The sequence below is a fragment of the Agelaius phoeniceus genome, chromosome 3 (genome assembly GCF_051311805.1).
Source record: "Agelaius phoeniceus isolate bAgePho1 chromosome 3, bAgePho1.hap1, whole genome shotgun sequence".
In the NCBI taxonomy this organism is placed as follows: Eukaryota; Metazoa; Chordata; class Aves; order Passeriformes; family Icteridae; genus Agelaius; species Agelaius phoeniceus.
In genome coordinates, this window is record NC_135267.1 from 27,049,102 (window position 1) to 27,076,450 (window position 27,349).

Consider the following 27,349-nt stretch of genomic DNA (forward strand, 5'->3'; position numbering starts at 1 on the left):
GTTTGTCCCTCTAGCCCAATCAGCCTTCATTTCTTCACTTTGTGATGTCCCAGCTCCAGTGGAAAGAGGATGAATGCTACAAAATTACATATGTCCTGGGAATCTTGTCATCAAGAGAGTTAACTTTCCTCATCTGGGTATTGGATGCAGGTGTCATGCAGGTGTCACTTAGGGGAAAATATTTTAATAATGAAGCTCTTACAAAATACTGCTTTTTCTTCCATCATGGTCAGACTCAAAGTTCTTAAAGGTCTTTTCCAAACTAACTGATTCTATGATTCTCTGTTCAGAAAATGGTGAAGCAGCTAGCATATAATCAGGATCACATGAATACAGATCATCCCAGCAGAAATGACTTTATTTAACAACTAACACCAAGATACAATTGGCAGACTACTTTGTACACATGGAGGGAGGGAATGTACTTTTCCCATTAAAGCATCTAAGTCATCTCTTAAGAGAGAGCCTGTGAAATTGCAGAAGAAAACAAGAGCCACTAAATATCTTGTTGTCTCTCAGAGTAAAATACCCTCAGTTTCAAATACATTTTACATACTTGTTTGTGACTGTGTGTGTGTATCTAAGCACATCTTTGAATTGTGTTTCTAGCGTCTAAATATAAGATAATTAGAAAAAAAAAGTTTCTAAGACAGAAGGTAATTTTTTGTTGTTGTTGATTGAGGTTTAGTAAAATCTGAATTTAAATGTATCTCCTCAAATTTTGTGAATGGAAGATTCACTGGTTTTTGAAGTCAGACTGAAAACCAGCACAGGTTTCATGTAAAAAATACATTTCCTGTGTAATTAAATGTTTTTATCCAAGATATTCTCAACACTATTTTCAGTTTGAAATCTTCCCATTTCACAGTTTTAAAATGAAGAATGTGAACATAGCACTTTGGTGAGAGTGTCATGGTTTGACACTGGCACAATGCCAGTGCCCCCATGAAGATACCCTCTCCCTGGTAGCTGCTGTGGCCAGATGCTGCAAATTGCTGGACTGCTAAAGCAGATCTTTTTGATTAACAAATGAACTTCACTTCTCTGTTTCTGTGTTTTTGTCCAAATGCTGACTTAGTATGACAGAACATTTGATTGCAAAACAAAAAGGACTTTCTTTGGTTTATGCAGATGATAGAGACAGAGAAAATCTATGTTGTAATAATTGTGTAAGATTTCTAAGCCTCTCCCCAACAGAACTGCAGACTTAAGATTTTGCTCTACAGTAATAACTTTGCAAGCTACCAAAGCCAGAAGCAAGAGTCACGTAGAATAGTAGAGATTCTTGCTTTTCTGATCACATTAATTTCTAGTCCTAGATCTGTCATCTCACACTAGATGTGGCCCTAGACCATTGGTCTCATGGTCAAAACTGGAGGTGAGTTACATTTAGCAATAATTCAAACAAAATTAAAACTAATCACATTAGAAATAAAGTTAATTAATCAAATGCCATTATAACAAGGCAACACATGTGCTATTCATGGTAACAGCTGAATAAGAAACAGCAGTCCATTATTTTGTGCTCACCAGGACTAGATTGTCACAAAGATTTAACAAAGACAACTCACTGGTAGTAAATAGAAGCTTAAATCTAGCAAAACAACTCAGCTATAGAGAGAAATCCAGAGCTCCTAGCCACAGAGTGGGATCCAGGATGGTGTTTAGGGACCATGGCTCCCAGAACAGTGCAAGGGGACAATCAGGCACTTCGTGTCTTGCCTAGGGACAATGAATAGGAAACACAGATGGTGAGATGGGTTACAGCTTCTCTCTTGAGAAGCAGGCACTGCAGCCCCAAGCAAGTGACTTTCTCCACTGGGCATTCAGACCAAAAAATTGTTTTCTAAAGTTATTGTATTCAAAGTGACAAACTCCACTCATTTATTTTAGAAGCATATTGGAGGAGAAATTAAAAACATTTTCAGCAACAACATTTTGGAGTCAAAGCATTATTCCAGAGAGTCATTTTAGTTCATGGAGGGTTGTAATCCTGATCTCCTCCTACCCTGCAAGTGCTCCACCATCAAACTACAGGCAGCTTTGCTGTGACTGCTGCTTCAGGTACTTGGTACCTGGGAGCCAGGTATGCAAAACTGCCACATATGTGCTCTTTATCAGGTCTCTAAAATATTTCTGAATTGACTTTTTTTATTTGTTCCAGATGAGTTGAGATCAGAAAGGGTGGCCTTCAAAGATTGCCATTGTTGATACAGCATTTATACCAGTGTCATGTGCATCTAAAAATGTAGGAAATGTACAGCTCAGGACAGATCTGTGGACCCACCCAAATAAGAGAAAGCACAGTTTTACCATTTTTACCCCTTTTTCAGCTTTTGAAAGGCTAAAAATAAGCTAATAAATATAAAAAAATATTTTGTATGCTTAACTACAAAATTTCATAATTTATAGTCGTTTTTCTAATATATATTTTATTATCACATATGTACAACAGGCTGGCTTTCAGGAATAGCCTTAAAAAGCACAAGCAACAGAGTAGTTCATCTGTGACTTTTATAATGGGCCATAAATGTTTCAGAAGAATGGTCTGGCGAGGGACTTCTTGACTCATGTTTTGTTCTGCAGGCTCTGAAAACAAAGAATGTGCATGTATTTAACAATAAACTACTCAGCTTTTGGTTTGAACTTTGGCTTAATTGAAATCAGTGGCAAAATTCTCCTCTTTTTATGATGAACAATGTGGTATAAAATAATCCCCTTCATGTTTATTAATGCATTGTTCTTTCTTCCATTTTCTGTATTCTTTAAATCTGAATTTTCTTTATATGCTGATATTTCTGTAACTGCAAACCTAAAGAGAAAGCCTCTGTTCCCATATATCCTTGACTTGCCTTTTGCATTTTTCTACAATTCCTCTTTGATCTGCCTCAGAACTTAATAATTAAATTTGACTCAATATCCCTCCCACTATATATAGCTCCTGCTACATCATGTTCTGTTACCTATCATCTGACAGTGTAATTCTTGAAATCTGGCCATTTAATTTGGTCCAAGAAAATGTATCATTTAAGAAAAGGCCGTGTTCATTTAACTAAGTGAATGCACATTTCTGTTTTCTTACCAACATGGGTGTATGGGCAGTTTCTCATACAGAGAGAGGGAGGGAGGGAGGGAAGGAGAGAGGGGGGAAAAGAAAAGGATGGCAGGGATGGTGGGTGTTGTTTACAGACTCCTATGAGCAAAAATGGCATTTGGCAAGAATATTAGCTACAATAGCAGCATTCACGATTTGGTTTCAAAATATGTTATAATGCCAAATATGCTCATTTCCTTTTTGCATTACCCCTGCCTGCTATGGGGCTAGGAACGTAGTCTCACAGAATTTTTGAATTCAGATTTCACCTTCCCCTGCCATGGGACAGGAAATGAAACCTCCCAAAGCCTGGGATCTCTGCATGAATGGAGGGCATTGTAGATACATCTCGTATTTCACTCTTCCCTGCTGACACCCTCAATGTCAGTTCTTTCCATCACTGGGGCACGCTGGACTGTTTTTAAAGACAATCACAATGCCCACCTTTTAACTAAGTCAAACCATTTTATTTTCTGGTTTTTCGATTTCCTTGAACCGGTGATTAATATCCCTATCAAATTACCTGATCTTTAGCAGAGTCAACAGGACTATTCCTAGGATGAGAGCTATGCAAGAGGAGTAAGCAATAATGTAGACAGTTTCACCTAAAAATAAAAACAAAAATCAGAAAAGAAACATCTGCTTGTTTAGTAATGAGAATCAGATTTGAGATCTGTATTGAAAATCATACATATGGGAGGCAAATTAGCTATCAATTTTGACAAATGTAATTAAAAGGAGGGGAAAGATCTAGATGTATGTCAGTAGTAGGAATAACTCTACCTTTGCCATTTGATCCAATGCAATTTTCAGACTTTTAGTAAATGCCAGCTCTGATAGCACTTCATATGTATAGCATTACTTTTCACTCTGCTGCAGGGGAACAGCTTGTTACTATGATTTTTATTTTGGAATATTCTCCCTTTTGATTTTAAAATGTTAATGTTATTCTGTGTATCAGAGCAGAATTGGCTCTTACTTATCAACTAGACTTATTTTTCTTTTTCACATATTACTGTAATTACAGTCTAGAGCAATGCTCCACCTAGAATCAAATTAACATCAAATGGGATCTAACACTGTTTTTCTGGGCCCCATTCCTGTAGAGTTTCCTTTTTCAGTTAGGCTTCTCACCAAGAAGTCACTTTGGTGGCTTATGTGCTAAAAATTCCAACTGTTGAAAAACTGGGAGCTGTTACAAATTTTATTTTCCAAAGGAGGGGTAACTCTTTTTTTCCCTGACGTAATGAATCCATTGGTTTTGATCAAATATGTGAAAGAAACATTTCAGTTGGGAGTGCAATATGAGCCCTGGACACAGGATGGAGAGGCCACAAATGCAGAGCCACAAGCATAAAACATGAGACCTTTCTGTGACTTTCCTGTTGCACTGATTCTGTTGGCTTTGTACACTCAGGTAAGTTTTGTTTATAGAGGAATTCAAACACAGAGGGCCCTGGCTGCTCCCAAGCTTCTCCATCCTATTATCCAGTGAAACATTCACTAAGGAAGGGATGGATCCCTGGGCTCAGCACTGAGCCACTTCTCTGGGCTGTGAGAAGGCCATATTCTGGTCTCTGAATAAGTTATCAGTTATTATATGCTCCATGTGTTATGTATATGCACACACAAACCTAAATGAGGCATTCCTGTGTGCACTGCATACATGCAGCAGGTGTAGTGTATCATATGATACAAGCACAGAGGGTATGGATGCTGCAGCAGCCCTGACTGGAGAGAGGGAATATGTTTTCCACAGCAAGGAAAACAAGGAGCTGAGCAGGGTGTTGGACCTGCCTGGCTTTCATTGTAGGACTGTGCTCACTTTTTCTCAAAAAACTACCCCACATTCAAGTTTTCCAATATAAGAAAGTGAAAGCAGTGATCAAATCACAATTTGCACAAATGGAGTGAACATTCCATTTAATCCAGTAACCTACTGGAAGATATTTAATATGGCAAATTTTTGAAGAAAGAGGTCTATCTGAGGTCTGTCTTAGAGAGGGACTGCTAATAACATATATTAAAAACTACATCAGCAGTTGGCCTAGCTCTCAAGTTACAGCATTTCTTTAAGATGATGGGTTTTAGCAAAAGAGTAATTTGTAGGCCTTTTTTTCAGTTTGAGTCTGAATTGTACATGCAGCTATTTTTGAAAACTTTTTACAAGTGTAGGAGCAGTTGTAGGGGCAACAGTTTCTTACTTTTTTGAAGTGGAAAGTGACTTTCACACATATTTTAGGCAAATGGAAACTTTTAAAGTATGTCACCACAAAAATTATTATATCTAACATTATATATTGTACAGTCATGGATGCTTAAAAATGGGCTAATAAATTTTCAACAGAACATTGTGATCTTTTTCTTATAAATTTTGTAAAAGGTGCTTCATTTCAATCAAACAAAACACTGAAGTGACCAAGTGAATTTTTTTCTATTTTTTTGACAAAATCTGAAAAAATGCTACATTTTTGATGAATTGCTGGTGAAAGAGATGTTGATTCAGTTCTGTCAGGAACAAAGAGGGATTTTGATGGATCTTACTCTATTGTGGATCTACCTGATTAGGTATGGCTAGTGCATATTCAACAAACAGATTAATCCCAGCCTCTGCTCAGAGGTTTCTTGGCTACCTGCAGCTTGTCACAGGCTTTTTTCTACATTTATAAAACCATCAGACTGACAGTGTTTGATACCTTACACATTAAAGTCACTGGAGCTGAACTAATCTCAGTTCCCACAGCAGCTGGTATACTTACAGATAAACCCTGCCAATTACTTGTTTATCTAAGCACTCTACTCCTTGGTAGGAAATATATGATAACACTACAATTTAAGATGAGACTTCAACAATTTTGGATCAAGTCTAATTATATTGTATTTCACAAGAACAGGGTAAGAGTTCTGTATTTCTAGCTTCCTCTTCCCTAAATAACCCACAACTTAGCCTCAAAGCTCCATGGTGATGAAAATAAATCCTTATCTTCCCACATGAATCACTTTTCAAACCAATGTGCAGGAAGCAATCTTTTAAATTATTTGGATCTGTAAAGTCATTGATATCACTTGCATAGGATAAAGCCAAAGCCAGGCTGAAGATGCATAATTAGGTAGGCATATTAGAAGTTTAGAGAAATCTTATTTGATTTATAACTTTTTGATGTTGTTTCCAAAATGAGATCAAATTCAAGCTTACAGGAAAAGTCTCATTAACTTTTATATGGTTCTGACTCTGCCCACATCACATTTTGTTAAGAGAGTTGTATCAGCCCAAAGATGACTCTGTTGGCCTATTCCCTCCTGAGAATGTGAATGTGTTTAAATCCAGTCCAGATTTTTACAAAATCCTGGTATCACATTTTTTACCCCAAACCCGGAATAACAATTTTTAACTTCCATGGTTCTATTTATTTACAAATATATTTGAATATAGGTATATATGCTTAGATTTATTACTTATTGTGAAAGACTCCTTCTATTAAAGCAATTTTATCCAATTGTATGATTTGCAATGCTGCTGAAAAAAATAGAGAAATCTAACTGTTTTTTTGAACAGTAAGCTATATTTTTAAGTATATACCTAAAAAAAAAGCTGAAGACATGCTGAGTTTCTTCTGAGCATGTTCATCTGTAGATGGCCATTCATTCCATCTGGTTAAAGAGTTCCTTGTATCTTTCAGTGACAAACTAAGTAAAGGATTCTTCTGAGATTTTAATGTAGACACATCAGCAGATTTTACCTCATATTTTTTGAGCAGAAAATAGCCAAGAAGCAAATGCCTTCAAAAGTCTTCACACATGTGAAAGGCCATACTTGACAACTTAACTGCTTTGCCTCTGTGCCCTGAATTCTTTTTGGGATTTGATTTCATTAAAGATAAATATTTTGTAAAGATGATAATTCCCTTTGCAGTCTGAGTAATGCACATTTATTAGTATTTGAATCCAGGACACTGAGTTAGATTTTTGGCAGTGGGATTTATGAAACAATTTGCAGTATGTTTTTTACCATCAGGCAGATATCCTGAATCAAATTCTTCTTCTTGACCTGACTTCCTATGAGACTTTCATGGCTTAAAGTTCCCATCTCATGTACATGACAGCTACAATAGAAAGAATATTTTATTGTATGGTTTAGGCTGGTCAGCATTCTTTCTATTTTTCTAAAGCTATCCAAAGTTCTGTTAAGACTTCAAGGAATGGTTTTTGGAAAGTATTCAGACTTCAATGTGAACAGAATTAACTGGGTACGGCTGCTTCTTGCAAATATTTATCTGAATCTCTAAGTGAAATGTAAAATGCATTTTACCCACTGAAAGGGTCTGCAGTTAGAACTAGTGACAGGGGTGCAATATCTCACATTTTGCATTTTCTCACTTATGCAGCATTTCTTGTATTATGACTTGCATTATTTAACCTCTAGAGTCTCGTTCTAATTAAGGATTCAGGCTCCCTCTGCAATTGGAAAGGAGAAGTCAATACTTTCAGCAAAGGCAGTCCAAAAAAATTGGCCTACTCTTCCTTTGAGGGTCCCTGACTTTCTTCTCTGGCTACACAGAGCACTTGGATGACATAAATGATTCTTAAGGAACTTTAATGCTAACAGCCAAATTCTTAATTATGCACACACAGGTCTCAGGAATCCCATTCCCTTAATCCATTTTTATATCCTTTTTATCCCTTATCCAGGTTGCCCACTTCAGCAATAGTTGAAGGATGGAAAGGTTAGAAGTCACTTCATTTTCTACTGCATGCAGATATTAAATTATTTTTTTCACAGTCAAAAGCATTCTGTAGGAACAGTTCTGGGAACTAATTTGTAGTATTAGTCTGGAGAATTGTAATCTGCCCTGCACAAGGTAGAACAGGTCATTCTCATTAGAGGTGATATTTGTGCATTAAGCTCTTTATAGTTCTCACTCTGTAATTGGGCCCCTCAAAAGGAAATATAAAATAATATTATTTCAGCAATGAAAACATTTGTATATTAATTCAATATCCTTTAGCTTTAAGTTGCTTAATTTCTTAATGTAAATTCATGGAAAGAAAAGCAGCAGCTCTAATAAAAGAAATAAAAGGAAATAAAAGTTGCAGCTCTTCAGCCCAAGGGGTACTGTGTGCCCTCCTGTTGTGTAAGAAGGTAGAGTCCTATGGAGTGTGACACAAGCCCCTTCTCAGACCACTTACTGTGGCTTCTAAATTTGTTGCTGTAACTCCTACAGAAAGTCAAGAGAGATAGAAGTAGGTGTGACATCAAAGATAACAATTTGTGTTACACGTTATGGCTACTACTCTCTAATGACTGTACAGAGAGTCAGGCTCTGGCAGACTTAATAGCTTAATTTTCCCCAATTACAGTACCACAATTGTGAGACATCTATTTCAAAACCATTTGTCAGGGTAATTGATTCAGTCTGATTAACTTTATTTTGTGGATATATAAGCTAAGCCAAACAGGAGATTTCCAGACCAAATGAAGGAGCAGCAGATCAAGCTCGCTTGCCTGAACCCACCCAAGGAGAGCAGTGCTGTGGAAATCATGGAGTGACTTGCCCAAACTCACCATTAATTGCAGAATGGAGCTGTGCTCCAGAAATCTTTTCCCCTGGCATTTCTGTATTTACCCAGTGAAAACCCTTCTTCTGAATAGAAATTTGACCTGGATATTGGAAAGAAAATATCCATTTAAAATATTAGTTTAAAAGAATTATATAAGTGAATATTGTTTGATATTTTGCTAACAGACATAATTTAAAAAGGGAGCTATTTAAAAATACTGTTTACTGATATTTGATGAACAAATTGAATGAGTGTATAATAGTTCTTCCTGTTCTACCTCAGTTTTTCTTACGGATGACAAGCATGCTTTGAAAATATTCTCTTCCACAAAAGGGCTTAAATTCTCTTTTCACATAAACTGTTTTAAAAATAGGCCCACCAAAAGAATTGGGTCCACCAAACCAATACAGAAGTGGTGAGAAAGGGGTAGCAGTCTGAAGTAATTTCCACAAGGCAGAGTTTATTCTCCAGCTGTGTTGCTAGACCTCAACAATTTTTTTAAGAAAGGCCTGTCCTCTCAGTGGGCATAATTTCATGAATATATCTGAAAATACATATCTTCTGTTGAAATGGAAAATAGGAGGTTTACTTAAGTAGTATATTTACAGAGTAGAAGGCTAAATGATACAGTACACAGCTGCTCACCCACATAAACAGCAAGTGGAAAAATTTTAGTAAAATAAGAAAGGCACACATTTGCAGCCTGGAACACTGTCCAAACAACAATGGACTAAACCTACCTGTTATTTTGGATTTTTTTCTGTCAAAAGTATAACCCAGACTTAAAATATTTTGGAAACCTAAATTTTTTATTTCCCTCACTGACATTTTTTCTTATTCCTGTTGAGACACTGATCCTACATTGGCAATGATCCACCCTGTGCTTATGCTTCACACAGCAGCAGTCAGTCACAATTCTTGCCTTTTACTGAGTCTGCAGTCCTTTCACTGTGAGCACAGCCTTGAGAACAGCACTTGGAGCAAAGGCAGGGCCATGCAAGGGTAGGAAGAAGAGATGGTGTAAACACCACTCATGGACCTGTTCTCAAACCCTGGGTATTTGCTATCCAGAAATGTTTCAGAGTTACAGATCATTGCCATTGTAAGAGAGAAAGTCAGCCAAAGATCAACCCCAGGCCAGAGGAAAAATTCAGCACATGGGGTTGGGTGGGCACTGTACAGTAATCACTCCACATCTCTGTACTGCCATGCAGAGAATGGCATTAAAAACATGCTTTGTAATAAAACCTATAATCATCACGATCATCAGTTTAGCTGCATCACAACTAGACATCTAGGGGGAAAAAAAAAAATAACAATAAGCTGGAAGGGGTCTGTAGAGTAGGTACTGATCCACCAAAGGCTCTGGATCCCCAAATTCCTTTTGTTTAACCTCCAGGAAATTGTTGCACAACACAAGAAACATAAGTTTCCATTCTTCAGTCCCAATTAGGGAAGTTTCAATCACAAAAACCCTCAAACCATTTTATCCTGAGACTGCTTCAGGGAATGGCAAAAGCTCATCAGCAATTATTTGATTATTCAGACATGAGGATCTTTTTTTTGCTTGGTATGTTAAGAGATAACTAACATGATGATGTGCTCACTCATTTGGACTGTTAAATTCAGCCCTAAAGCAAGCAAGTAAATAATATTCATCAGCAAAATCACTGCTAGAAGTCTCAAGTCTGTGTTACATTATCACTTTTCCAGGGGAGCTGTTACAAGATTTAAATATTTTCTCAGAGTCTGGATTTTAGTAATGATTAACTAAACTAAGAGCAATGTTTCAGCAACTTGATTTTAATTTTTGGGCAGCCTTTGAGTGACATGAAAAAAAATTTCACCCTTATCAGTGGTACCATTTTGGTTTCTAGAACTAAAAGTGTAACTACTTCACTCAATGAAATGCATGCACACAATCCATATATGTTTTCAAAGCACTGTCCCTCAGATAAAACTATGAAAGAACCATCTATTTTCATTGAAATCTTTAGGTATCATTACCTCTCTCAAGTTAGTTTAAGAATGTACATAATTTTGGAGTATACATGTAGAAGACAGCTGGCACAGGGCATGATGCACCAGTGAGCAACATATCCTAAGAGGATTTATATTGCAAAATAGTTGGTGTGGTAAGTCAGAGATTTGAAGAGAAGAGAATACGTTGGTCTTTGGTCTGGTTGATGGAGCAGATGTCTGCATGCAGCTGGAGCACTGCAGAGGCTGCAGATGAACCTCCAGGTTCAGTTTATACTGCAGGAGACCAGGAACCACCCCATGATAAAGAACCACCCTGTGATGTGACCCAGGACACAATAAGCGGGGACAAAGAGGAGCTTTGCTTTGAAGACACTTTGCAGATTCAGACTAAAATATTAATATCTGCTCCCATATTTCCATTTATGGCATTAACAATTCTCTAAACCAAAGGCTTGGCAAAGACATATATATTTGACAAAAAATATTTAGCTAATCAAGTACATGAAAGTCATTACTAGATCTGAGAAAGTACCTATATTTAATCTCAATTACACCCAGTGTTTTTACTGAAGACCAAATCCTAAAGCCTTCTTTAAATAATTGAAGCTATTTTCTGCAGAATTTATTCTGTTGCTAAATATGTGTTTACTAAGGTTGACTAATATTCAGACTCCAAGAAGAAAAGAAAAAAACCCCAAATGCTACTTTGTATTATTTGTAAAAACAGTGTACCAAAATACAACATTAAGCCAAAACCAGGATGACTTCAGACTTTTCTAATCTGCATATTAATATAGACTCTAGAAATTATTTCTTTATTTCAGAAAATTCAAGTAATGAGACATGTAGTCAATTTCATTGGTTTACTACTATTATAAGTTTTCCCCATACCAGAGGAAGAAAACTCTACGTTCAATTTTTGTTTTGGTTTGTGTTTTAAAAAACCCACAGCTATAGATCTTGCTGAAACCAGTGGTAGCAAAGATTTGATGTAAATTAGGATCATAACTCTCTTTAAAACTAATTATTCTGTAAAGCTGTAAGTGTTACTCACGCAAGTCCCTGAAGCAGGATTTGCTGTGCAGCATGTGATGGAAGAGCTCACACAAAGGCTGCTCCCAGGGAGGCACATTTTGGCAGGTGCACTCCGTGAGCAGCATCGTGCCCCAGCTGCTGACGTAGGCTGCTTTGCAATCAGCGGTGGCAGAACAGGGCACGTCATCCTTGAGCAAAGTTTCAAGACAAGCTTCATCATTATAACATTTTTTTGTCACATGTCTCCAACACTTTGACCGAAAAGTTGCGTATTTTTTCCTGGTAGGGGAGAAAAAAAAAAGAAAAACAAAAGAAGTGCACAATGACACTTTAGCAAACATGATTTCATAAAAAGACATTTAATGAACACCACTAAAGGAGTGTATTTCCAAGGTACCACTTAAGCCTTAAAAATTGCAATATTCACTGATAGCTGACATAAATTCTGCTCTGATTTTGAGAAAAAGCAACTGTAGTTCTACTCAGCACCTGCTTCCCAGAGTCCAGAAAATACAGTGTGAATTCCAACACTCTCAGATACTCAGAGAAGAAATGTGAATACAGGAATTAGACCAGTCATCCCAATGAAACCACACCATCTACTGTTCTAATGGATCCGCTTTTGAGCAGGGTGAAGGAAGAACAAACATTCAACTTATTTAGCATTAAATAATCTACATCCAATGTCACCCCTTGGCCCTGCAAATGTTAACACAATATAAAATGTCAAAGGCTCAGGAAAAAGTACTGTGAACTTAAAGATAAATTGATAGCAGAGATAAATTACATGAAGAATTACTCCGTTCAGTAATCTCAAATTATTTCCATTTATTTACTGTTAGGATGGAATAAAATTGGCCTTTAATGCACTGTATATGACAATAGAAAATATCCATTATAAATTAACTAATTATATGCTATAACATATTAATTTAACTAATTAATATGTTATTTAACTAATTAATAATTAACAAATTAACTAATTAATATGCTATAACATATAATAACATATATGTTATATATGTTATTAATTTGCAGTTGATATTGTGTAATAGCCACAAGCATGTCACACGGAAAAGCATGGACTGTTGCAATACTGGCTAGAAAACTTTTGTAAATATTTTTATTACACATGCAAAGATCTCAAAGCAGATGCCACCTCTGTTCTAATGGAATTATTTTCATTCACCTCCTGATTTATGGATGCGACTAGCCATAATTCACAGACTAATTTTGCTAATTATATGCATTTATTGTCAGTGCCAGGAAACATTAATGTTCCCAAAATGATGGGGAATTCAGCCATAATGACATTACATGTCTATACATGTACAGACATACATTTATAGCCCTTTGGCTGTTGTCACTGACATCAATCTGAATAATCTGCACAAAACCAAAACCATCTCTTGGCCTCCTGGTTTATTGACTGAAGGTTAATTTAAGCACAGCTTTGAGGTAAAATTCAACTCTAATCCACAAGGTGACCACACTGAAAACAAAGTGGGCCAATTGACTGTCCTTAAAAGGAGGCAATCAGGTTGAAATACAAATATGGTAATCCTCTTGCATGTTTTAAAAATATAAAATGAAATGTTGAAAAGGCATTATTCTTCATGAGTTTGGTGGTCTGTGCATGTTTCAGGCCAGATTTTTGAAAGCTTTTTGCAAGTATCCTTGAGATGAAGAGAAGAAGATAAAAGATTTTTGAAGAGGCCAAGCTGGTTGCATGGCTGTCGGGTACAAAGGGTCAGACTCTGCCCTGGAAAGGTAATTACTTTTACCAAACAAACTTTGTCTGGTCTGCTGCACAACTTGGGTAAACTGGTGGAGGGCAAAGGTGCAGACAGGCAGGTGTTATCTGAAGAAAGGGGTAATGAAAATATGCAATGGCATCGTTTGTCCAGCAGAAATGGTGTTAAGTGTCATGATACAGGCAGAAGAGAAGCCCACATTAGATTCCAAACCTTTCTGAAAATTAATCATTTTGGTTTACTTGTGGGATTACTTCTGGAATTACCACAGTTGATCCAAACATCTGTGACAATGTCAAACACAGCAGATACACTGCAGAAAATAATTTTGTTATGGCTGGGATATACAGAGTATAATAAAAATGGTTTGACAAAACAAAAAGCACCTTAGTGGGCAAAATACTTCTACTCACCTGCACAATTCATTCTCTTCACACATCTGGACTACATTCAAACATGATGGGGGTGGAACTACAGTAACTGCACAGGGCTTGCCATGGAGAAGTTCTTTGGCTCTGTGGCAGGATTCATCATGCTGGATGCAGTCACAAAATATCATCATTTGGGCAACTTCAAAAGGCATGTTTCCATAGAAGAACCTTATGGCTGCTTGACATCCTTCCACATTGCACTTCTTATTTACTGAGCAAACTTTTAGGTACAGGGACAGCTGTTTGTTACACACTTCATCTTCAACACACTCCCTGTTCACATCCAAACAGCTCCTGTTTGTGTGTGCTAAAACCAATAACAGTTTTTAAAATAAAATCTCAAGAAAATGTTTCTCAAGTGATGACTGGTAGGTGTCCTGTCTACATAATTCCAGTAAATCAAGCTTGATTCCCAAAACTCTGATCCAGCTCTTCCTCCTTTCTTGTTCTTTTAAGCCTATTGAGTAACTTCATACTTCTTTCTTGCACTGCTTGCACTGCTCACAAGCAACCCTCCTGAAACAGCTGAAATCCCCAGTGTGCAGTCTCATGCTCAAGTAATGAAGAGAATATAAATGGCCTTTTTGTGCTTTTAACATCAGTTTAGGTATTTTGAGACTGAAATAAATCTTCTAAAGATATCTAGAAAATTCTAGACCCTAAAATGCTTATGGGATAAGATTTGCCTCTGTTTGACAGAATCATGATTGTTACCTGATTTCCATTTACCTTACTTGATTGTTACATTTTTGGGTTCTTCTGTACCCAGTACTTTAACTGGAGATATGTTTGGTCTATTAACTGCCTGCTCATCCATTTCAATGAAAAGTATTAATTTTAATCTGAAGGAATGTTGTACACTGTCTGAAAACTGAGCTAAAAGTATTTATTAGGATTCATAAGTAAATTCAGACTTACCTTGTTTGGAGAGAGCAGATAAACCCCATTGTAATTTTGTTTCCATACTAATATTGTCTAGAAGAAAAAGATACAGGTACAGGCATAAATTGTAAATAACATCTTAGCCTTTTAACTTTAAAGTATTGGCTGTCTTGCTGGCATAGCGCCAGGAATAAAAATAAACAAGAATAAAACAAATTAGTTTGACCAAATAAAACCTACTAATAAATTCTGAATTCACTATTCATAAGTTTTGGGGTCAAAGCACAGTTTATCAAAGACTGCTCCTAGCATTTTTTACATAATTAAAGATCCTGTGGACTCAGTAAGAGTTTTTTAGAGCTTCTCAGTGCATTGTAAAGTCAGATTTCTTGTAAATACGTAAAAGCCAGGGGCCTTAATGTGCTTATCAATGGACCAGTTTTCAAGTTCAACTAACTGCTTGTCATGACCTAAAGTCAAGGCTAGCAGACAATTCTTGCTATTAGTAAATTATTTTTGTTGGTTTTATCGCTTCTAGTTATAGTGAAAAACTGAAAATAACTTATTTAGATAAGGTTGCATCAAATTAACACATTGAAGAATGACAGTATTTGCACTCAGGCTATCATATTGTATCAGATTCTGAATTTATTTGTAACTAAACCTCCTAAAATGATCATATTTACAATTTTGAATTGCAAATGGGCAAAAACCCACTACTGCTATGTAGAAAGCATTCAGACTGCTGGAAGAGCACTAACTTGTGTCAGTGACCAGATTTTTCTCACCATCAACATCAGCATTATAGTCATCATCACTGCCATCATTGTCACCAGCTCCCGAGGCTTGGCTCTCCTGTGAGTGTTGTAAACAAGGGTTGTTGAATATTCCCTTCCATATTTTAACGCATCTCGTCTGACGCGGCTCTGGGCACGTGCACCTTCCCAGAGGCGTTGTCCTCAGTTCTTTCCAGGCCAGCAGACACTTGGCAGGCCGGGGGGAGCCGCAGGTGCCTGCAGGTGCCCGGCAGCCCCTCTGGAAGCTCCTGTGCGCGGCCGAGCAGCGCGGCTGCTCCCGGCAGTGCCGCTTCGCCACGCTGCAGCTCCCCAAATCCACAGAGCGCCCCTGCGCCCCGCGGCTCCTGGGGGGCCTCACACCCAGTTCAGTGTCCAGCCTCGAGGGAGACTCCAAACGGTCTGCAGAAATAGGTACAAACAGAGTAATAAATCAAATAGACGACGGATCATCATCAGAGCACAAAATCTCAGGAAAAGGGTGCTTGTCTTAATGCATTGCATTGAGTGAAACAGCCCTAGTTTAATTCTGAGCTGTGTGTAAACACATAATAATTCCAGACTCTAACAAACTAATGAATCTTCCTCATGTTTACAGTGTGCTGTTAGCTGTATAGTACAGCTCACTCTAACAGTTCAGCTGCCAAACAGTAGTAAAAAATCCTCACTAAAATTACTGTATAAAGAGTTTAGCTTCATATAATTTTAACCACCTACAGCTTGGACATATCATGGTATAATCTTAAGCAAATACATCATTCTTAAAGAGAGAATGACAACTCCAGAAGATGGTTGATTCATCACCTAAAATAGCAATTTAAGTTAGACAGGGAGAAGTACTCCTGGAAGTGCCTAACAACACCATATGCTGTCCCTTGTAGGTAAACCCAACACTACTGTAAATCTATCCAAACTTGTTTCTATAGTGGTGAGAAATGTGATGTCAATTGTCAAAAAAAAAAATAACATTATGTCATTTTCCTAGAAGCAAAAGCAACTGTTCCAATGACATCAACATTAAGCTTCAGATATCCATCCCTCCTGTTTGAGGCAAGGAGTTTGAGGCAGATCAGAATGTTGCTATTCCCTCTGCAATAAGGCCATATAGTCTAGTACCATATGAATGTCCAGTCTAGCACTATGATGAATGCTGTGTGAGGCCAGCAGGGTGTGATGGATCAGTGCCAGGAATCACTTTGAAACTCACTTTGCAGACTCTCATTCACTGGCTGATTTTATCTCTCTTGTGTCAGCTTTGCTAATCATTATGCCAGGAGACTTTGAACCAGAAACTGCAACTTCTTCATGTACTAAGCAACTCTCAATTACAGAGATAGACTTTCTGCATGGATAAGAGTTCTCAGAAAAATAAAAATAAATTGAGGGGAGCTCGGCCCATTGACTACAATAGAATTTTTAAAATATGTACTCTATATATTATGTACAGCTTTATGCAGGTGGTGACTATGTTTCACACATCCAGTAACCTCTCCTAGATGTAGTGAAGGTCCTCCTGCAACACAGTGTTACACAACTGCACCCCTGTGCATCCCCATGAATTATCCTCCCATTCAGAAGTTACTGAATGTGGCTATATACACAACCTAGATCCAGTGGCTCTTAAATTTCCATGGGCATTGAGTAGCCTTCAACACACATTGTGAATTCACTCTTGCTTTCCAGTGGATTCAACAAGAACTTTAGAAGCCATTTGAATTTCTCACATGCATTTTATTGCGTTTGTTTGTGGCATTTCTTTCATATGCATGCTAGAGCATGAATATCACAGAAAAGACAAGACTAATTTTTTGGGGGCATTTATCAGAATTGAGAATAAGCAAATAAAGTCAAATCCACTTAAAATGGTGGTTGCAAAATTACTGGGTTTGGTCTTCATAATTACAAATTTATGTTCAGTTACCTTTATTAATGCTGCACAGTTTCCCAAGCAAAGTTGTGATGCTGCAGATATTGTCTGTAGTGCAGACACAGTTTCTAAATTCTGGGTATTTGTCAGCCAGGACCTGGATTATTCTATTACATCCAACACTGTCTTCTGCCTTGCATCTATTACCTAGAACTCACCATTAAAATTATAATTTCATTAATGTTTATGAATGCTTAAGGGATATGGTTACATAAAACAATTCAATTGAAGAACAAAAATAATATGCTTTGCCAAGAGAAGACAGTTTGTCATATTTTACAAATTTTAAATAATATTCAAAGTAATAAAATAAAGCTGTGGGTTTGACTTCTTTTATTTGATCTGATCCATTACCAGAAAATCTGCTCTCAAAGTACATAAAACCTTAAACTCTCACCTTTTATTTTAGGCAGGTCAGGCACTGAGACCAAACTAAAAAGGTGCTTAGGCATGGAAGGGGCACAGCCTGAACTGAGAGTCTTACCTCCTGTGTAGCAGAAATGAGGTGCCTGGTACAGGGACAGGAACACACAGTGCAGGCTTGAGGCATCACTGTGTGATGGAGTGAGACAGGACACAGAGGGCAGAGCCAGCCCCATGACAATGGTGATGAGAACCCCAGGCTGAGGAGATGCTTGCTCTGGGTCAGATTCCCTCTCTCATTTGAGCATGGTGCAAGCCTACAAATGCCATTTGGATATTCCATTGAACCCCTACCCCACAGAACAACTTCACTGCCTAAGTTTAAGAATGACAACAAATTTAAAGCAGCCCAAGAATAGTCTGATTTTTAGGAATTTTAGAATAAAAATGAGGGAGAAGTTAACATAAAAAAAAAGGTGCAGAAACTTTAGTTTGCTGGCCTATTTTCAAGTCTATTTGCATGTGCACTTGGACTCAGTGGTAAAGACAGTCACACAGGATGTCAGGTCATATTTTCCATGTATGTGTGGTGAAAATAAAGAACACGTAATAGTTTGTGGTACGAAGGTAAATCAATCAACCATCTACTTTATGAGCTAAAAGCTTTTCGAAAATATGATGATGATGATGATGATAGTGGGATTGTGTGCATCCTCAGCAAATTCACTGATGGCACCAGCTGTGTGGTGCAGTTGGCACATTGGAGGGAAGGGATGCCCCTGGAGGGACCCTGGCAGGCTTGAGAAGTGGGACAATGCAAACCTTATGATGTTCAATGAAGCAAAGGGCAAGGTCCTGCACCTGGGTCATGGCAATCCCCAACACACCTGCAGGCTGGGCAGAGAGGGGATTGAGAGCAGCCCTGCAGAATGAGACTTGGGTGCAAAGGTTGATGAAAAGCCTGGTGTGAACTGACAGTGAGTGCTCACTCAAAGCCAAGTGTGCCCTGGGCTGCATCAAAAGCAGCGTGGCCAGCAGGTGGAAGGAGGTGGTTCTACACCTCTGCTCTGCTCTCATGACACCCCACCTGGAGTGCTGCATCCAGCTCTGGTGTTCCCAGCATAAGAAGGACATGGAACTGTAGAAGAAGGTCCAGACAAGGGTCAGGAAGTTGATAGCACAAGGACAGGCTGAGAAAGTTGGGGCTGTTCAGCCTGGAGAAGAGAAAGTTGTGTGGAAACCTCACAACAACCTTCCAGTATCTGAAGGGGCCTAAGGGAAGCTAGAGAGAGACTCTTTGTCAGGAACTGTAGTGACATAACAAGGAGTAATGGGTACAAACTGAAAGAAGAGAAATTTAGGTTAGATTTTAGGAAGAAATTTTTTACTGTGAGGATGATGAGACATCAGAAGAGGTTGCTCAGGGAGGCTGTAAATGCCCCATCCCTGGCAATGTTCAAAACCAGTTTGATAAGGCCTTGAGCAACCTGGTCTAGTGGGAGGTGTCCCTGCCCAGGACAGGGGGAGGTGGGACTAGATGATCTCTAAGGACCCTCAAACCTTATCATTATATGATTCTATGATTTATTATTGCTTAAGTTACACATTACTTAAGAATGTAACAAGTGAAGCAATTTCATTTGATTTAGATAAGTTTTATTTTGTGAAAGCCATGATTTACCTTTTCCAAACAGGTATGTGGATCCCCAAACCAGCACATTTCCTCTCTTTACCTCATAGATATTAAATGTCTCACAATATGTAAGAGAAGCAGTCTGTGGCTCCCGAGATCCAGCCAGGTCACAGGGCAGCATGAGGGCTGGTTTCTGTCTCCTGAGCACACAGGCTGATGTCTCTGCCCTGCTAATGGTGCTGCCTGCTCCCTGCCTGGCTGCTTCCCCACAGGTGTGGGGCAGCAAAGATTCTGCACTCAGTAAAACTGCAAGTGACAAGAAGTCCTCTGTCACCAGCACCACGGGCAAGCTTTGATGTGAGCTGGGTTTAAAATCACTCATCTGTTGCTGACACAGTGGAAGGCAGTGGAGGCAGTGGAGGCAAAGCTCTGCAGGAGGAAACAGTGCAATTTTGCCACTGCCTGAAGTGATGAGAATCAGCTATTCCTGACTTCACATCCCTGTCCTGATCCCCCCTTTTTCTAACAGTCTCTGCACTGACCTTTCTCCAGTTGCTGACTAAGGAGGGTTTGGGGGATATATCAAATAATACCCTGCTAGAGGGGAATGGCACAGGCCAGCAAGAGCTGCAGGTCCCAGCCTCTGCTCCCACTCCACCTCTTCCATCAGCAAAGAAAGAGGTGATGGTGGCTGGGGTTGCCTGTATCTCTCCAATCCCATCTTCAAATTTCCTTCTGCTTTTTCAGAAGTAGATCATGACCCCTGACCCTTAGCACTCACAGTTCCAGAAGTCAAGGAACTCAGGAGATTTATTGAAGGTCACAGACATAGGATACTTCCTGACCATAAAAATAGGATGGAAAGGATGCAGTGACATGGCCCATGAAGATGAGTGTGTGGATATTCTACTCTGTATTTTTTCAGCTAAGAAAGGGAGAATAAAAGAATTTCAGGAAAATATATTCCAGTAGAAAGAGAGCAATAAAGATCAGGAGAGGCTGGTGCAAAAATTAGCTTATTCACAAAATTTGTGATTGTCTTTTTCAAGGTCCAGATCACACTTCAAGGGTGAAGGTGAGTAGAACTAGAAGAATAAACCCCCATACCCCAGTGTATTTTGCACAGCACCCCAGCCTCACTCAGCTCACCTGTCTTCATGCCACTGACCAGTTGTGGCCAGGAGCTGGGGGCTGTGTTCAGTGGCCCCTGTGCTGTGATCTCACTGTGCTGAGTCAGCACCTGACAGCTGGGGCTGGGGAGAGGCTGTGGGGCTACCAACATGCAAAGGGCACAGACACAAGCAGGAAGCACATCAGATTTATGGGGCTCCCTTGCATGACTTCTTAAAAACTGTGTAGAAATAACCTATTATCAGCACTGCTCTGTTTGTACATGGTATTGATTCAGCTGTGATTAACAGCAGAAAATATTTTATTACTGGTTTTCAATTATTGTTGCTTTACCAGGGATTAGTTCTAGGTAATATATTTTATCTTATACATATGCTTCTAAGGCATTTACAAAAAAAAAATGCTCTCTCAACCTAATGTTTGGCAGCCATTATTCATAATTTGATTTATTTATAGGTGCACAATTCATGTACACAGGACCACAGATAGAAGCATGACAGAGTAGAAGCTGACACTCCCTGAGTGATAATCTCTGCTTTTGCTTAATCAGCTCTTCAGTCATCTCAGTGGGAATTGAATTTGAAGACTACAGGGGAAAGTGTGAGGTTTTCCTCTCTAGCACTGGTGAGACCACAGTTTGGATAGATCTCCAGAGATCCTTCCAACCTCAATGAGTCTGCTATTCTAGGAAAATTAAACTCATCCAGATCTAATTCAAAATGTGATTCCTTAAAACGTAAGTGATCTGAGTTGTTTTTTTTCTTTTGAAAACCTTTTCTGTTTCCCATTCAAAAAAATAAAGAAAATTTATACTTATGGTTAAATCAGAGTTCAGAAATGTCTTTTTTTTTACACTGAAATAACAGAAGGAAAACAAACAAATAACCAATCCCACAAATACACCATAAAAACCCAAACCTAAAAGTCTTTATTCAGCAGTACTGAAACTCTTTTGATCTTTTCAAAATGAAGAATCTTATTTCATCAGAATTTAATATTTGTATCTTTTCTATCCTGACCTGGAAGCTGATTCATAGACATTTTCACACTCTGTTTTTTCTTTCCACCACATTTTGGCCACAGAGGTGAAAGAAGGATTGGACCCTGAAGATTATAAACTGAGACTCTGGAAATGCTGCTGGAGTAGTGGGGAAGAAGTGATGGAAAATTTGACAGGAAAAAGAGTGACTACTTAGGCAGTAGTTTGGAGAGTGTTCCCAGACCTGCACCAAAGAGCAAAAGATGGAGGTCTTGATAATGTACACATTTAACTTTGAGGTTACAGTCTGATGGGCTGAGTTATTGAACTTGTACCCCAAAGGAGTTTCATTATAATTTGTAGTTAGGTTTTGCACAAAGAAACTAACAAAACAAATATTTGCCCCATTGTCTATTGCCTCCAGTAACATGTTTGTGCTCAAAGGACATTCTCCATTCCTACAGCATGAAGTTTCTAGACTTGCACATGAGAGACAGTGTAATGTTACTCTTACTAATGATGCTGCTGCTGGGTTTTCTATCGCTGTTTCTGAGAGGTACCATCAGCTGTCTGGCTGGATTTACATGCTCTGGGATCATGGTACCTAATAAGCACATTTAGTATAATTTGTCCTAGACCCAACACAATATCTGAGTGCTCTGCAATGCTGGAGAGTCCTTGCCAAAAGCTATTATCCTAAGGAAACATACAGATGCGAATCCAAACAAGCAGTCACAAGAATGATTATTTCTGGAAGATTTCTCTGGCCCAGTTACAAATACCTTTAACATCAGTGAATAAGTACATAAGATAATAAGAGAGGGAAATGTCATATTATGGGACAATACCACACACCCAAAGGGGGGCCACAGAAGGAATCATGCTGGCCCACTTCATCTGGCTGCAGGGTACCAAGATGAACAGGCTACAGCACATACATATATCTGCTTGGCAAGTAGTGCTGGTGCTAATGTGTTTGTGAATGATGTGAGAGAAACAAATTCAGCTTGTTCTGGTTCTGTTTTGGTTCTAGAGAGCTCATCTTTAGGGCACTTGAGCCAGAAAGTACTGCATATTCCATTTTTTTTTCTTCTAAACAGCAGCCATATCTTTTGAAACTGTTTCATTTCACATAAAATATTCAACAGATCAATAGAACATGTGCTGCAGCCCAGCTGCTTTGGGAACTGTTGTAACTGTTATATTATCATAAACTTTTCATTTACTTCATCTGTTCTTAAAAGTATAAAGACATTCTATGCAAAGTAGATAAGTATCTGGAAAAGGACACCCTAAGACCCCCAAAGAGAATTTTCTACTCTAATTATTTGAAATATTGTCTTGGGACATTTGGGACATCAAATACATGCAACAGATCAGACAGACAGAGGCATTCATTCAGGTAGCTCACACTAGAGGTGAATGTTTTATTTGTTTCTTACTCTAGTACAATAATTTAAAAATTACTCTAAGTAACTACTACATTGTTTTGGGTATGGTGTTAGATTATAGAACCACAGAATTGTTTAGATTGGAAGGGACCTTCAACCCCTCTGCCATTTGCAGGGATGTCTTCCACTAGGACAGGTTCCCCAAAGCCGTGTCCAACCTGGCCTTGCACACTGCCAGGGAGGGGGCAGATCAACTCCTCCAAATTGTGTAAAACAAAGCTGGAACTTCTTCACCAGTTGCACACAGGCTTTATTTAACAGGATCCCACAAGAGCCTGATTTCTGCTGAATTCAGACTTCTCGAGTTGATTCAGGCTCTGACTTTGTTCCCAGTGCAGAAATTTCATTTATCACTTTCTTGAAGAGACAGTGTGACTGTTACTAAAAGTAGCATTGGCCACTGCAAAGGATTTCAGAAGCTGATTGTTTTTTGCCTAATTTCTCTCTTTAAAATCTCACTGACTTCGTTTAGTTGCCACAGGGATATTGTAATAAACTATGAATTTGCAATTGCATATAGCAATTCAAAATTAAGGTGTGTACACCATACAGAATTACCTGAAATATTGCAGGCATCTTCAACCACATTCCAGACACCCTCACATCCATTTCCACCATTAACACACTGCTCCCTCAAGTGCAGACAGTCAGTAGTCTGGACAGTAGATATACATGTGAAGTAAATGAATAACACTGTAAAAACAGAATATAATGACTATTTAAAGCAGTAGATACTATACTGACCCTTTTCCTTTAAACATAGGTTTTAAAAATATAATTTACTCTAGTTTTTTCTATAGATTCAAGTTTGCTATCAAATTAATTTTTAGCAGAACAAAGTTTTCCTCTGTTTTGTAACTGGAAAATTAAATTTAAATGTCCAAAGTTTCAGTTTGGCATATTTTGTATTGGTTTTGCCCCAGTATTGTAACAGTAACCATAGTTATATATGACATTGGTGCATGGATATATAGAAATTGTTGCAGTTCTGAGCTCCATAATAAATTACAGAAAGGAAGACAGTATAAAATTCAGAAGAAACAGTACTTTATTCACATGAAATCTCACCAAACTAAGCTGTTTAGGAATTCCTATGAATAGAGTGTGTGAAAGAGATTTGACAACTACACAACTGTAAAATAATAAATATGATTTTATTTTATAAATGCAGTACTCTTCACTCTCTTTATTTTTACTTCACAGATGCATCATTTCTTGAAAGCAACCCTCACATATATGTCTTCATCTGCTTTCCTGGGTGCATTGAGCCTGCTAATTACATAAAAAAGTTCTGGAGGTTTCAAGATAAAGAATTTTATAGCAGCACTGCCTGTGACTTATCAGTAGAAAATTAAATTGCCATGTTAAGAAAGGATAAATCAGCTGGAGTTTAGCTCTTTCATTAACATTCCCATGGTAAGGCAACCTCTAATTTGTAATCATGTGTCTTTATTTTCTATAAAATTAAGTTTCAGTCACTGATTTCAGGCCTTATCAAACTACCTGCTAAACACCAGATGTGTTTTCTTTACTTGTTGAAGAACACAGCATCTCTCTAATAAAATACCTTCCCCCCCCTCGTCATGTTCAGGTAAGTGCATGTGGAATTTGAGTGGTTTCCAGCATTGTTTAATCCCTTAAACATCATTTGCAAGAGGCATGAAATATTGCTTCAGGATTTGTTCAGACCCTATCTGAAGAAATTAACTTTTTTCAATTATACATTTTAAAATAAGAAATTATATATCAAATATCCCCCTTGATAACCTTAAAGAGCCACTACTGTTTAGAGGTGATGCCATTCCTTCTGGAAATTATTTACCAGTGATATAATAATGCTGCTGTAGGGAACACTTTCCGGACACATGCTGATAAATATGAAGCAACATTTAATACATAATAATTGACAGGTGCAACAGCATCTAGTGTGCCTCTGAGACAACAAAGAGGCCACATGTGCTTATTATAGCTGGTGCTAATCCTTCCTCAGTGGTGCATATTCCTGGCAGTTCTCAGATCCATGCAGGAGTGGTGGTGATTTCCAGCCTGAAACACTCCTAGGCTGTGTCTGTCCATCAGCCTTGAGGACATATTGACAGAAACAGCTCCTACCTCTTGACCTTGAGGAATGTGCAGCTGGCCCTATCCATAGGACAATTATGGCTTATTATGACAACATTTTAGTTCTAGGACTGTCTCAAAAGGTCTTTCTTATTTTGAAATTACTGACTATTTATTCAGGTGACAGGAAAAAAAAGTTGCCAAATACCTTACAGGGCAAAATGACTGCATATATAAAACAATACAAAATTATAAACTCACATATTTATTAAGAAAAGGTATTTTGCTGGATGGCCATTTATCTATTTTTTAGGTTCTTACACAACACAAGGTTTACTCATCTGACTAGGATTCACATCACAAAGTCTCTGTGCTCTCTTCCTCGTGTTCAGAGAGTTTTCAAGGACCAGTAGCTGAGACAGTCAAAACAGGACTGACTGCACAGACTTCCTGCTACTTTTTGGGGAGTATTTCACACTGCTTCCCATTTTAAACCTATCTTGAAAGTGGCCCCAAAATAGGAGGTGATGTTTTTGCAAAATAAAGAGGTGAGTAGCATAATCTATGATTTAAGTCACTTCAGCCAAAGAAAGGGCTTCTTTGGCTGTAATGACCTATTATGGATGGGTCTTTGATTCCTCAGCAGTACAGAGGAGGTACACAGCCAGAAACCTACAGGAAACAAACTGCCCTATACGATTTTAGAGTCCAGGGCACTGTAGCTTCTGCAGTTTCTTAAACTGACAGCTATTACTTTAGTTGCTCTCTTTACTTATTTACTCAAGTGTTTGGAATACTAAGTGATTCTGCATAGAAGAGTTGAGGGTAGCTAAGAGTTAGTTTGCAGCTAAAACTTTTAGCGGGATCCATATTGACAAGAAGACACACATTTAAATTTCTACAGATGTCTGTATTTTTATGCAAAGGCCTATTGATTCACTGGGTAGGTGTACAATTCTCTGTTTTCTGTAGGATTTGGTGCCTGAAGTTAAAAGGAGGCAGAAAAATAAACATTTTAGCGCTTTCATTTTGCAGATTGGCAACTGAGGAATGGAGAAAGTACATTTCCCAACTCTGCAATCCTAAAATAATGTAAATAAGTAATAATGAATATTGGGAAACTAAGCTGTGGTTTCTATCCAATGGCAAGGGCAGTGGGATAACAAGCTCCGAAGTCAAAATGCCAAACTACAGCTGAACATAGCTTGAATATAGTTGAAAATTGATAAAAGACAACTTTATTTTAACAAAACCTGGGGCAGAACTACCTACAGAATACTTTTAACGCAGAAAGACAAGTTTAGAGTAGTGGGGTGTTAAAGAGAGAAGAGCATGTATACAGTATACAGTGAGGAGAAAAGGAGAATAACAGAAATTAACATACAACATACTTGTCTCATCATATTCTCCTGTACCAGTTTTGTTGATTTTCCCCTTTTCTCCACTCAAGCCCAAAGGCAGTGTCAGCAGCCCTGTGCGTAGCCCGGGCAGCACGCAGCTCTCCCCAGCCAGCAGCCAGCGGCTGTTCACTGGGAGCAGGTGTCCCCGCCGGCCGCTCCTGCCTTCCCGCCGCCCTGCCCCAGCCCTGCCGGGCAGCGCTCCCGGCGCCGAGCCAAGCCCCGGGCCCCGCGCCCGCCGGGGACCCGCGGGAGCCGGCGCCGTGCCGAGGGACGGACGGACGGAGGGGAGGAGGGGGCGGCCGGAGCTGCCCCCCGCCGCACTTACCGGGGCCGAGGAGCGCGGCCACGGCCATGGCGCTGCCGCAGGTGCCAGAGCGGGGCCTCAGGAGCCGAGCGGGGCCGCAGGTGCCGGAGCGGGGCCTCAGGAGCCGAGCGGGGCCGCAGGTACCGGAGCGGGGCCACAGGAGCCGAGCGGGGCCGCCCCTTCAGCACCGGCCCGGGGACAGCGCCCGCCGGGCCCGCCGCCGCTCCGGGCGCTCCGAGCGCGGCGCGGGCGGGGGCAGCTCTGATTCTCCCCGCGCAACGCTGCCCCTTCCTCTGCCCACCTCCTTCGGCCGGGGCACGGAATGACGGCTCCCACCTCCGGGAGCGGCCTCGGCTGCCACTGGCACACCCTCTGCTTACATTTCTTCTCTTGCCACAAACGCTGAGCCGGACCGCGTCCAGATGACACGCAGGAGTTCTTCGGCATCGTCCACAGGATCTGACACTCCCTCCGTACTTAGTTCTCCCTCATTTGATCTCCAGAGAAACTAGCAGAGCAGGTCTTTGGCTGCTGCCGATAAGCTCCTTGGAAAATGCCTGTTGCTATG

General features: G+C 39.2%; 1 protein-coding gene across 1 annotated transcript; it reads right to left on the bottom strand.

Annotated features, from left to right (window-relative positions):
• Positions 1–340: 340 nt before the first annotated feature.
• GFRAL (GDNF family receptor alpha like) lies at positions 341–27,305 on the bottom strand. Its single transcript, XM_077174954.1, has 10 exons — positions 26,803–27,305; positions 23,575–23,709; positions 17,454–17,606; positions 15,527–15,934; positions 14,775–14,831; positions 13,839–14,163; positions 11,691–11,950; positions 8,658–8,753; positions 3,618–3,699; positions 341–2,589 (listed from the first exon to the last, which is right to left on the bottom strand). Exons 1-10 carry the CDS (start codon positions 26,828–26,830, stop codon positions 2,502–2,504), a joined length of 1,632 nt encoding a protein of 543 aa, XP_077031069.1. The 5' UTR covers positions 26,831–27,305; the 3' UTR covers positions 341–2,501.
• Between the last annotated feature and the right edge of the window lie 44 nt (positions 27,306–27,349).